The sequence below is a fragment of the Glossina fuscipes genome, unplaced genomic scaffold (assembly GCF_014805625.2).
Source record: "Glossina fuscipes isolate IAEA_lab_2018 unplaced genomic scaffold, Yale_Gfus_2 1, whole genome shotgun sequence".
In the NCBI taxonomy this organism is placed as follows: domain Eukaryota; kingdom Metazoa; phylum Arthropoda; class Insecta; order Diptera; family Glossinidae; genus Glossina; species Glossina fuscipes.
Window position 1 is genome coordinate 32,866,388 of NW_023998415.1, and position 13,266 is coordinate 32,879,653.

Sequence of the window (13,266 nt, forward strand, 5' to 3'; positions counted from 1 at the left end):
TATCATTAATTTTAAGTGAATTAATCTTAATCAATAGTTTTGTAATGCATCATTTTGATGTAGTGGAGCTCTGAGATTCGGCGTAAGATTTGCTCTCAAGTGTACACATTCGCGCTGCGGTAAATTGACCGATTTTATCTTATCTCTATGTGATACTACCTATGATAACAATGCTTTTTACCCTTTCATTTATTCACTTATTTTTTTTCTTCAAACATTTTTTTTTTTTTTACTCAATTCCACTTTAGTAGAATTACAACCTTAAACGTGTTCAGTAACAAAAAAAAAAAAAAAATTAAAATACAATTTACAAGTTTTTAACATTACACAATACAAACGAACCTTAAATATTTAAAATGTTTGCAGTGAAAAAAAATATCACATATTTTATGATATTCTTAAGTAAGTTGTTAAAAAAGAAATATGTATAGTCGTCTATATGCATGCATTGTACATATATTGTGCGATTGCAGCGTGCAAGTGACGATTTGCTTAAAAGTGCACAAGAGTGTGTATATGTTTCAACTGTTAAAACTAACTTAAAAAAACAAAAAAAAAACAAAAAAAAAACAAAACAAAAAAAGTACACATTGTAGGTTCATTTCTTTATAGTGTGGTCTCCCAACTATTCAACACAGTTCGTGATATGCCTTTTGACTACGTAGTTGTGTTTTCAATAAATGTTCTTTTATCTCTATCTCTCTCTCTCTCTCTCTCTCTCTCTCTCTCTCTCTCTCTCTCTCTTTCTCTTTCTCTCTCTCTCTGATAAGATATACTCACTATCTGTTCTGAATTGCATTCATAAGTAAGTGAATCATCATAATGAAGAATTTTACGTGGAAATAAATCGCACAACATTAGATAAGGATATGATAGATAGATAGAATATAAAACAAATGCTTGTCTGAGCAATTTTGTCAAACTTTAATTGCATTTGATCCTCCTATAAATAAGCTCACCGAATAGATGAAGAGCTATATAAGAAATATTGATTTAATAAAAGGCGGCACAATATTTCTTACGAGCCCTTGCATGCACACCAACATTTAACGTAACGTAACAGTTGGTTAATCAGCAGTTTTTTACATTTAACTTTAACTTTGAGGTTAAAGATTTTCTTTTTAGTATTTTGCCATAAGTTGCAAGTTACACTTTTTTACTTATTCTTTATGTATCACTTGTTATTATTATAGTTTTGGTTGAGATTGGAGAAGGGAGGACATCTAAGGAATCCATTCGTGTGTTGCAATGCTATGGCTAAGGTGTATTCTCATATATGTTTTGATTTTTATTGCGTCAATACTAGTTCGATATGACGAAAGAGATAGGAGAAGGTTCGCAGAAGAGTAATACTAATAATAGTATTGCGAATACGCTTTCATAATCTTGTCTTGCCGATGTGACCGTATATTGGAGTGGTATTCCTTAATTCTAGCTGCTAGTCAAGAGATTCTCTACAGCTTTTAACACAAACAGACTAACAGTGGGTGTATTTTTAAGAGCAAGGTTCGTAGCAAAGCAAGAGGGGTAGCGATGGCTTTCATTGCGAAGATTGTGCAATTAGTGCAGAAAGAGAGAAGATTTCGTACATTTTCAATGGATTTCAGGCTCCGTGCCATGATGTTTATGTAGATTCATCAAAAAGATCAATGCTTTTCAGGCCAGTGCCAAGCGCGCAATCTAAACCATTTAACTTGAAGTTCTTCTTATAAACAAATCAAATTTCAGTTACTTGAACATATAGCTGAGATTTCTTCTTCTTGCATTATTATTCCACAAGAGGGAATTTTATAAATATAAAGCAGATATTTTTGCAGTAGACTTCTGCTTAGATCACATGCGAATAGCGTAAAAATATACCAATTTTTGCAAAACATTTCTTGAACGAGCCTCGGCTCGATATGAAAGCATATATGCATGAACACGATTTATTTACGGACAATTCATAGTAAAACACTAAAATTTTTGGTTTATTTTTTGGAAAATATTAAAATGCGAAATATTTTTGTTTTATAAAAACCATTTTTATGCATGTACTTAAATATAAATATGTATGTATGTACCAGTTAAAGAGTAAACATGTGTTGTATACAATTGTATAAATGTATTCATGTTCGACATACAGCGCAGAGCACATAACGCAGAGCATATAATAAAAAAAAAAAAATTCATCAACATGTATGTCTCCGTACAATTTAATGCATAGCAAATATTATGAATTGCAAATATTACCATAAAAATGTTAATTAAGCAATATATATATATACATATATATAAGCAATATTTTTATACATGTAATCAACGAGCCAGTATTAGATTGGTGTACATGACATGCTTAAAATGCAGAATTGCAGACTGAGCTGTACAATCATTGCTTCTCCTATTATGGCCAGAAATAATTTAATAATTTCCTTTAACTTATTAACTAAATCCAGATCGGTTCAGTTGTATGCATCAGTGAGTTTATCCATTCAATATCGTACACACTAAGATCAAAGTTTCACAATTGTTTGTTGTTTGCTGATTAAATTCTGCAAACCGGATTCTCTTACATTTTACACAAATAGCTTAAGTTTATCATTTCAGCGGATTTCATTTTCAACAATTCAACATTTTCACCTCTTTTAATCAACAATCGAATTTCAGGTCAACTATACCCAATACTTAGAATTTCCAATTAGCACACGCCATAGCTGGTGGACAAAATTCAATTCTGACGAAAGACGAGTAATTAATCATTTCCGCATTTACGCGGATCTTAAACATATGACTCTAAGAAAAACTATTCATTACTCAAAAACAAAGTCTTTGACTGCTAAGTCTTCAAGTAGGACGTCTCTGTTTTTCGCGCTTATCAGGAGCAGCCATTTCCGGCACTGTATGGTCGATATAAATATGTCACAAGCTAAAGTCCAAGCAAACAACAAAGTCCTGTTTGTAGTTACATAAAATTTTAATCTTATATTCACCTAAACCGATGGGAATCAAGTATGCGGTTGAATGCGTACACAGTTCGGATTCTTGTTTTCTTTCGTATAACCATATCCGAAGAAGGGGAATTTATTAGAATTGTTGCACTATTCGCAATAGACAAACGTACTTATCAGAGAATCCGCGATATATATACATTCTTGGCCAACGTTAAATCGCTGTCGTCATGGCGCCAGGTCTATCGGTTCGATTGTCAATCTGGTTGTCACTTCTTGATGGCGTCGAAACGCCTCTACTCTCGATAGAGTCAACAAATACTTTCTATGACAATTTGCATTCGAGAAGTGAGAAACTTACCGTTATACGCTGACAAACTCGATTATAATTGGCAAAAGTTTGTAACGACGAACGTCTAAGGTATATTCACTCAAAGCCCGATACAAATATTTCCTATGGACATCTAAAAAGTCAATATAAAAACATTAGCTAATTGACACGCCCACAATTCATAAAGTATTTATCATTTGGACTTATAGATTAGAAGGGATAAAAAAAAATAAAAATTTGCTTTCAAAGCGATTAAGCGAAAGGCGAGCTAAGTACGAAAAAACCTGACCAAAATTGCTGAAAAGCCACGGTTATGTTGACAGCTTTCTTCGATTATCGTAATGTTGTGCACTATGAAATCCTGTGAACAAAGAATATTATTTAAATTTTATTCGCCGTCTACGTGAAGCTATCCGCAAAAGGAGGCCAGAATTGTGGACGACAAGACGACAATTCTTGGTTTTTGCATCATCCTAAAAACGCCACCTCAAACTGCATTAGTTCGTCGAGACCATCTCGTTAAAAGTTCAACCCATTCGGTCCACAATCTATCCAGTCCATCCATGTGACTTGTGGCTGTTTCCTAAATTCAAAAGACTACTCCGGGGACATGGTTTTGACTCGATTGAAGAAATGCAAGCTGAATCGAAGAAAGCTTTGAAGGCCATTTCGGAAGTCGACGATAGCAACTGTTCAGGGATGAAAACAACGTTGCCACGTTGGTGTATAATATCCATGAATGAGTAGATATAATGAGTAGAATTAAAAGAGATAAAATTTAATTGGTCGTACTTGTTGTACACAGTAGTAATTTAATTATCCCAACAAAATAAATTTCTTAGCTTGAAGTATGTGTTTTTGGTGAAATAAATACTAATTCATCTATAAATGTTTTTTTTTTTTTTGTTTTTTCTAAACGTAAATAAAATTTAATGAGTTTCCTCGACATTTTATAGCTTTGCTGGAATAACCAAAGGAAGCATTAGGAATTGTGTGAATTCAGAAAATTGAGTGAATAGATATCTCAAAAAAAAAAAAGAAAAATTAATTTTATTAAAAGAAAACGTTAATTAATTTTTTTAAAACATTCGGCGTAATAGAGTACGTGGATAATCATCACGCAATTGCCGCATTCACCGCTGAGACTGATATAAGTTTTTGGTTGTATTCAACACATAGCCGAGCGTAATTAACTATTTTGAAAATTGAATTCTATACTTTGGTCGGCATTCGAGACTTTTCGGGAAACTTGTTAGCGAATTTTAGCTGTAAAATGCTCATTGGCGGATAGACGACTCTCGACGAAAAACTCGAACAATTAACACAATTCAAAAATTAACGTTAAAATATTCTTTTGCCTGCTCTATGAGAAGAGGTGAAAATAAATAACTAAGAGAAACATAGAGCCATAGAGTCTTTACAATTGATTTAGAATTTTTCGCTTTTACTATGTTGAAAGTTGATTGACCTAAGGCCCTGCCGGTAAATATACTCATAACGTTCCCATATATTTCCATGTTGTTCGTTGGTTCTGCTTCCGCTGGAAAACACTGAGCATAAGTTTGAAAAGATGTGAAGCCAAACATTATGTAATAAAGCAAACCATCAACTTACGAAACAAATTCCCATGAGGCTTTATTATAACCATGAGTTGAAAACACATATTTAGCAATTCGTCAATGCTATGAAAAAAGATGACAAACTAAATTTGTCAATTCGTGCGTCGCATTTGAAAATACGTATGAGAAAATTTTTGAAATCATAGATAGATCGGTTTAACAAGCCAACAATTTGCTCAGCTTATCAACTAGCTTATGTATGATTGCTGTTAAACGAATGCATCGCAGGACTTAATGAAAGTGTTTAGAATTTGTATTATCGTATGAAGTAGGGTACAAAGTGAAAGGGAATTGACTGTCCAAGGTATTCTCTTCTGTTTTTTATCGCGTACTTTTTGCTCATTCTCCACTTGTTTTTCCGCTATACCTTGGTATTATTATTACTTGTTTTTTTTTTTTTTTTTTTTTTTTTTTTTTAATGGCTTATGCACACACATATGCCACTAATTAAGTTGTGATTAATTAAGGCTTTCAAGAACATACACGTGAGTACCTACATAAACGCACACAGGATCGTGTGTAAATATATTTTTTCGCTATTGTACAATTATTTCTATAGATACCAACGACCCCGCACATCCAGCTATAATAGAGCATAACTAGCCAACAATTATTTAAACATCATTAAGGAAAAACTTGTTGGTTCTCTTCTCCTTTTTTATTCTATCCTTTTATTTTAGAACATTTACTTTATTAAATTTTCCTGTGGTGCTGCTCTCTATACAATAATATGTACCTTTATACGTACATTTATACATATAAATTTATTTATTTATTTATTTATTATTATTATTATTATTATTTTTTTATTTTTTTTTTTTTCTCATTCTCTCATTTTCATAGTTGTATTTACCTGTTGCACTCAAGAAACGGAGGGTCTACGGCGCGTATTACGTGGCCGTCGCACACTAACACGCAGATACTTCAGTAAGTATTGTTTACACATCGTGCCTCAAATTCCGCAGAGATATGACCAAAGCTCCATTAAATGCAAATAATAATCGTTTAAGAAGAAGAGATGTTTCAAATAAGAATTTATTCTTTAAGTTAATGGAAATCAACTACACCGGCAACGTGTAGAGTTCTCATATTCAATACTTTGGAAATTATAAATTGTGTTATTTTCTCATTAACTGCAAATTTTTCAAGTGGATTGAAACATAGAAAAATCACATTTGTTTAGATCGCCGAATATGAGAACACGTAGAGTACATGTGATATATTGTTTTCTCAAGCAAGTTATGCTTGTGCGTGATTTCAGTTCACATAAACGATTTTAAAATTTCGTCTTGCTTTCGTCTAACTTAGTCTAAAACTTTTTCTTATCACTCTCACAAATCAAGCTTAACAAACAAAGAAAATTATGTACCACTATGACTGAATCTCATCACCGACCTCATACTCACCGTGTTTACCTTAAAAAGGACAAATGGAAAATGCAAAAAAAAAAAAAAACGAAAACTAAATATTTCCATAGTAATGGGCATTAGTGGCGCATTTTTCCCGCTTTCACAGAATATAAATCAAAATTTTTATCGCGTTTCTGTCGTAGCTTATGAATAGCGAGCGTAAACACACACACACACACACACACACAGGTTTCTCAGTTTGTGATGCATTCTAGGCATGTCCTTGAATCCTTTCGGCTCATTTTCGACACCGAATAATCGACAGACGAATAATCGGACAGACGAACATCGGACATTAGCCATTAGTGCTGATCAAGAACATATATGTACTTTATGGAATCTCCAAAGTTTCCTTCTGAATGTTGCAAATCTTTGGACAAAATGAACATGCCACTATTCTCTGGTGACGGGTACGAATATCAGCCAAAACGCACAAAACTACTAAAATAATTTCTAAAATAGATTGAAGTAAAAAAATATGAAATATGCTTAGGACAGTGTGAAATATATGCAATGCAATGCATGGACGATATGTCAATGGATTAAAAATGATCTTCGTTCCAGATAGCTGCACAAGAGAATAATAAAACAAGTGTTTTATTCAAAGTGTGATCCGTCGCTAGCTAGCCATTTTCCCCATCTTCCGGGTAATTTATGAATACAACCGCAACAAAAATCGCTGGCAAACCATGTTTCTCACAGCAAGTACGTAACGCATCGATGCAAACAAGCCGAATATGGTAAGCGAGCCGGATCTGGCTAGCAAGCACTTCCAAAAAGTGTGCTTCTATCGTTTCGCGTATCGAATTTGCTATATGTGAAATTGCATTTTCATGGAAAACAACGAACTTCCCGTGACTATTTTGAAACTCTGATCGTTTTTAAAAAGAGTTACGGATTTAGATCGACAAGTTGTTAGCGTTTGATAGTAGCCGTGCTACCAGACTTTAATAGCTCATACTAGATCGTATTCGTACCAAACACAAAGCATCATCATGCGATCGCTAAGGATAATGTGCCTTGCACCCATGTTTTTTTGCGGTTCGAAGTCTCAAAATTTATTCACTCTTCAGCATCACGCTATCCTCGAATGCTCCGTATTTCCCCCAAATTTTAACATACCGAACACAGTGAAACACTGCTATTCAAACATTATTTCAATTTGCCTTTTATGCACGGCTTGACACCCGTTGATTTGTTCCTTAAATAATCGAGCCGTGCTTGTATAGTTGTACATCCAATAAACATGCTACATAAGGATTCGGCCGTACCCACCTATAGTTTGTATCGGCAAACACTATATAAGAGTTTATTTTCTCCAGGGAAATGAAATTTCTTTCGTTTAGAAAATTAAATTGTAAAGAAACGAATTTACATCTAAGAGGATAAGGCAGCGAATTATCTCCGCTTCTGCATCGTAATTTCACGCTTATGAGTTAAAAAAAACGTACGGTTCGAGGATTGACCGCTTTCGACCTCTTCTAACTAAACGTTGAGTTCAAGTCGCCCAAATGGCTAAATAGTGCAACTTAAACAATTTTTTGAACTGCGACTAGCGTGCTAACTAACGACTGCATGTCGGATGAATGTCGCTTATGGTTTCTCTTATGTTTTAAATGCTTTATATATAATTGTATCATTGCGCTAAATTGCACGACGCCATTCGATATTGGACGATACAAGTGTAGTGCGGTGAATATAACACAACATCTCCTCATAATTGATATGAACTTAAATGTGAAAATAAAATGTTTATTTGTTCAATTTAACGATCAACATAATTGAGATTAATCTTTTTCTTTCTTAATTGCTTATGTATTAAATAAAAATGTAGTAAATGAAACTAATTAATGCTTAAACTGATGGATTTACACATGTTGTTTACGCAAAGTAATGGCAAAACAATTGGTATCGAATAATTAATAACTCTCTCAATTGCAGTCTTTATGCAATCGAGTATTCTTCAATTCAGAACACACCCAACATAAGGCCAATGTTCATGCTTCCAATTATGGATGCGATCCAATTACATCTAGATTACCATAATCCATCTAATAAGATGTGGGTGGAAACTCTTTTGTTCATGGAATCTCGGCATACAAAGATTCTCATGTTTTGCTGCAATATTCCCTTTAGTCTTTTCACATAGGGACATAATCAGGTCTATCTGTTACAGCTCTTATCAGCTGCAACATCAACAGAAATTTCCTATCTCAACCAGAGCCAAAACAAAATAATCCATCTCCAGTATTAAAAAGCAAAGCGTGTGTTTACCACATCATTACGTAATAGGTCATCATTGATTTTAAAAATTTTGCCTTCAACCTTAAACGTTGATGAGAAGAAGTCTTGGGTGTAAGAAGTAATTGCAAATGAAAATAATTCATGAAAACAAAATGTTTTTTTTTTTTTCGAACTAATGAAACGCTTAATAATCGATTGACCTCTCTTTTTATTTGCTCTTATTTTTTATTTCAATTCTGCTTCTGCTTCTGCTTCTGCTTCTGCGACTGCTACTGCTACTGCTTCTGCTTCCCTATGTAAGCTGGCCTTGCCATACCTGGTTGGTCGCTTGTCCTGCTGATTGGTATAAGTGAACTTTTACTCGGCGCTATCTTGTATGCGGTCATGTATAAAGTGATATTAACCAAGGAAGTCGAATCAAGGAATACATACGCACCGGCGCCAACGAATGATATTTAAACGGAAGACTATGGAATGCACAAAGTGGAAAAGAAGCACACATACACACTCGTACACATTCGTAAAAAAAAATAAGAATATGGAGAAAATGAGAAGGATAAGAAGGAAGAGTAAAATGAATTTCGTAAGATTTTAGCCGTAAGGGAATATTGTTCGCTTCTTTTTTTTTTTTTTCATATGCAAATTATTTAAATAATACTTTTATTTGATTGTATTCACCCAACTAAAAACTATATATAAACATTATCATGCCAGTAATTTGATGTAAACTAATTTTATGTTTTATGAACTTGTCAGTCCTGGTTACATTTGAATAAATGAATTAACTTTGATAACTGCTTTCTATTTGTTCACTTATTGAAATTGCATAAGGAAGATCTGTGATTTTATAAACGTAGACCCTAGATTAAATCCTTAAAGTGTATATCGCATTCATACATATATTAATTATCAATAGCGCAACACATGCACATACATATTATATATAGTACAATAGTATGCCGTTCATTTTTATTGCCTATGATCTAACATAAAATCTTAAAACTGCACTTGAGCATATTCGAAAGTAAGTAAGTAAGTAAGTAAGTAAGTAAGTACGTACGTACATAATGTAAATAACTTTAGAATTTCGTATGGCTTATAAACTCACAATATTCATAACATTATCTGAATGCTTTAATTACTTCTCCGATGTAGCTGTTACAGGTTCATTTAAACTAATAAGCTTAAGGCTTTAACATAAAATACTTTCCCTTTCTCCTCACTCTATATATATTTCTCTCTTTTGCCGCTGATAAACACCAATCTGGTCTAATTAATTAACAGAAGATTTCATCTATTATGTAAGAAGATCATATATTGACCTAAAACCAGTGAGAGACTTTTCCAAAAACTGCGTCCCTCAACTGTTTTGTTTACAATTAAAAATATATCCACAATTTTTACATCTGCATCTATATCTAAAATGATGGCCACCTAAAATGCACAGTTTTTTTTCCGGATGCCGAAGTTAATTTCCCCAAATTTTTTTTATTAACAGAAGAGACGCTTTGAACCTTCTACAATATAAGACAAAAAGATCATTAGCGCTCCCAAAAGCGTCCGTTGTCAGTTGAATCCCTGCCGGGAAATTTCAGCCCAATGATTTCTCGCTTCCCTAATGCAATGAAGATGAGCACGACTTGCAACCTTCCAGTATTTCTGCTAAGAAATTACATTTTTTCGGATAAAGTGCGTATTTACCTTTGGCAGGGGCACCCTTCTATGGTGGTGCTATATGCACCTTTTACCAAAAAGTTCTTATGGCACATGAATAAGGAAGAATTTTTGAACATCGAAGGGAGAGCTTTACCGAATTGCACAATGTGGAGAGAAAACTGTGAACAATTTGTTACAATCAAGAAACGTGTCCATAACATTTTTCAGTATCGGGAATGACTATAAAACACCATGCCCACACAAATGATAAGTTAATGTGGACAATTTTTGTTAATAATCGATTGCCTTTTTCACAACAAATTGCATTTTTTTCATCCAAAACATTCGATATTCAGGCAAACCGCTAATATTTTTACAAGTCGCACGTAATTATATAGTTTTGGATAAGTATTTTATTTTTTAATTTTTTTTTTTTTTGGTTTGTCCAAATGTGCATATAGAAAGCGTGGATAATAGATGGTGGCCTCCGGTTAAGGTTTTTTAACACCTTTTACTTCTTCTTTTTTTTTTTTATACTTAAACTTATGCTTAATCTCCGTGAATAGTATTCTTACCATCCATCTTAGAAAAATTGCCAATAAAAGAGTTTTTTTTTATTTTTAATCCACTACAGCGACTTCCCTCTTAATACACATACATCAGGCAAATGTGATATATAATATTGTTTTTTATTCAATGTTTCTCTAACTTTTTATTTTATAGTTAGTTAAATAAAATTGGAAATCCTTTTCTTCTTATCCTTTTCTTGAATTGATTCGTTCTTGCACTTTTCACGGCGTTGACGTTTAATTGCATTTGCACCACTGAAAATAATATGAAGAACTCTTGATCTAGATAAAAGCAATTACTTTTGTTGTTATTATCCTTATTTTCACTCAGTTTTAGTGTTTATTTTTTATAGGCGTTTATTGTTCGTTTCCATGGTTTTTTCTTCCTAACTTTAAATAAGAGTGTCCTTTTGCTTTCCTACACTTACCGCGATTGAAAACATTGATGTTTAGTAGTTTTTTTCATTTCGCTTATGTCGCTCCTATTAATGAGAACACAAGTGATTTAATTATGACCAACTATTCACTTTACTTTTCAAAGTTAATGACAATTATGACAGCAACTGATAACTTATTATTTATTTTCTTAATTTAAGTACAAATATGACATATAAATGCGTTCTCCAAATAGGCAATAATTCAAAAGCAATCTCAATCGCCCAATTAAATCAGCCGCTAGCGACTTAAGCTATACGATTTTTGCATACAGATGGCAGAGTAACAAAGATTCGCTTTCATTCATGTATATGTTTCCTATTAGTCCGCTTCCTTCATTTTTTTTTGTTTTTTTTTTTTTTTGTTTTTTAATTTAATCTCCGCTCTGTTAATGTTCAATTAACAATTTCATTTCTTTCATTTTTTTTTTTTTTCCTTTGTTCCGCGACTTTATGTTTTCTGAGAAACTCTTAGCATTAAAATAATAGTGTATGTAGTGCTTTTTGATTTTCCGTTAATTTTTCTTCTAAAATCTTTGAAAGATAGAAATAAAAGAAAAGTTCATATAAATGAAGGCAAGAAAGAAGGATGAAAACAATTTTTTTACTGTTGAAAGAAAGAAGTCAACTGTGTGAAGGGTTAATTACTTTCAAAACTTTTGAGATATAAAATTATTATACAATTTTTTTTTTTTTTTAACAGAGATTACAAACTAATAACGGTGTTCTAATGAGTACCATGGAAATACTAAGACTTGATCAAAGAAAGCACCCATCGTTTTTGCCCGGTAATCGCTGACTGGAAAAACAAAAAAAAAGAAAAATTTGTAAATTAATAAGAGTACGAAGTAAATTTGCATATCTCGCTTAATTTCGCGCATCAAGTGTTTTAATATATTTCGGTGTAACAGATTAAGATTTCTTCTTTTTTTTGCCTATATATTGACATAATACACCAAAGATTTAGTTGCCTATTTTTAGGCATAACGGACAATAAGTAATACTTCAAATTTGAACCCACTTATAATGGGATGGGGATTACTCTCTCTCGTTCTTGACCTAACAACCGTCTTTTGTTTTAAAGGGATAGGGGAAAGGGGACTTAAATCCAAGAAGTAATTTATTTACCCGTAGTAATAAGTCAAGTTTCTATGGATTAACACAATTTAAAATATGTTTATGAATCCTAAAGACTAAAACGCAGTAAGTACAGTATATCTGTTACCCATGCAAAAACAATTTTTTTTTTTTCTTTCGCCAAAATCGATAAAACGTTAAATAGTTTTATAAAACATTCCATTATGGTTATCCACATGTTATACAAGAAATACAGTTTTAAGTATATTGTTTTTTGATGGGAAAGTATTTTAAAATTAAATTTATTTTTATTGATTACATTTCAAATGGTGTACGTAATCCTTAAGAGTGTTAATGTACTGGAAATAAGGACAATAAGCGACGATTTTATAAATTGCTCACAAAATTGTTGTGATTGTCTTATTTACCTCTCTTTGATAATAAATTATTAAAAACGAAACTTTTCCTTTCTTCATTTTCCAACCGAATGTGCTTAACATTCAACGATAAATGTCAATTGAACATAAATTGTTGGCGTTGAAGCATAAGACAAATGAAATGTCAAATATTCAACAAAAGAAAAACAACGAAAACGAAAACAAAAATGTAGCCTTCAACTGCGAACAACCTACACTCGCGTACACAAATTAATAAGAAAATTAAAAAATCATTATTTTTTAACGTTGCCTCTGGAAATAGGTTGAGTGCTTGATGTGGATAGGTTGTCTAACCATTGCTATTAAGGTTTAAGAAAAGGCATCAGAAAATACACATTCATCTTAAAGGTAATTCTTGCATATTAATCATCTTGACTAACAATAAAAAGCTAAATAAAAAAAATTGTTCGCAAACGAAGCTTAGCCGTCTAGTGAAAGGACTGGTATAACTTGGTGAAATTTCATTCGCAATCGTGTCGTTAAGTCGATCTCCCAACCCTTTCAAACAAAAGCACCAGTTCAATATTTACCCATCAATGTCACCTTCTAAACTGAATAGTGTT

The 13,266-nt window shown here is 32.6% G+C and overlaps 1 protein-coding gene across 1 annotated transcript; it reads left to right on the top strand.

Annotated features, from left to right (window-relative positions):
* The first annotated feature begins 231 nt into the window (after nt 1–231).
* Nucleotides 232–9,324, top strand: LOC119632117. The gene is made up of 3 exons (XM_038024881.1): nt 232–402; nt 5,721–5,804; nt 8,832–9,324. The coding sequence occupies exons 1-3, from the start codon at nt 357–359 to the stop codon at nt 8,987–8,989; spliced, it is 288 nt and encodes a 95-aa protein (XP_037880809.1). The 5' UTR covers nt 232–356; the 3' UTR covers nt 8,990–9,324.
* The last annotated feature ends 3,942 nt before the right edge of the window (nt 9,325–13,266 follow it).

Excerpts from the sequence above, each read along its gene's own strand:
- LOC119632117 (XM_038024881.1), top strand. The coding sequence starts at position 357 with ATGTTTGCAGTGAAAAAAAATATCACATATTTTATGATATTCTTAA. Across the intron at positions 403-5,720 it reads ATATTTTATGATATTCTTAA|TTGTATTTACCTGTTGCACT; the intron begins GTAAGTTGTTAA and ends TCATTTTCATAG. Across the intron at positions 5,805-8,831 it reads ACTAACACGCAGATACTTCA|CTGGCCTTGCCATACCTGGT; the intron begins GTAAGTATTGTT and ends TCCCTATGTAAG.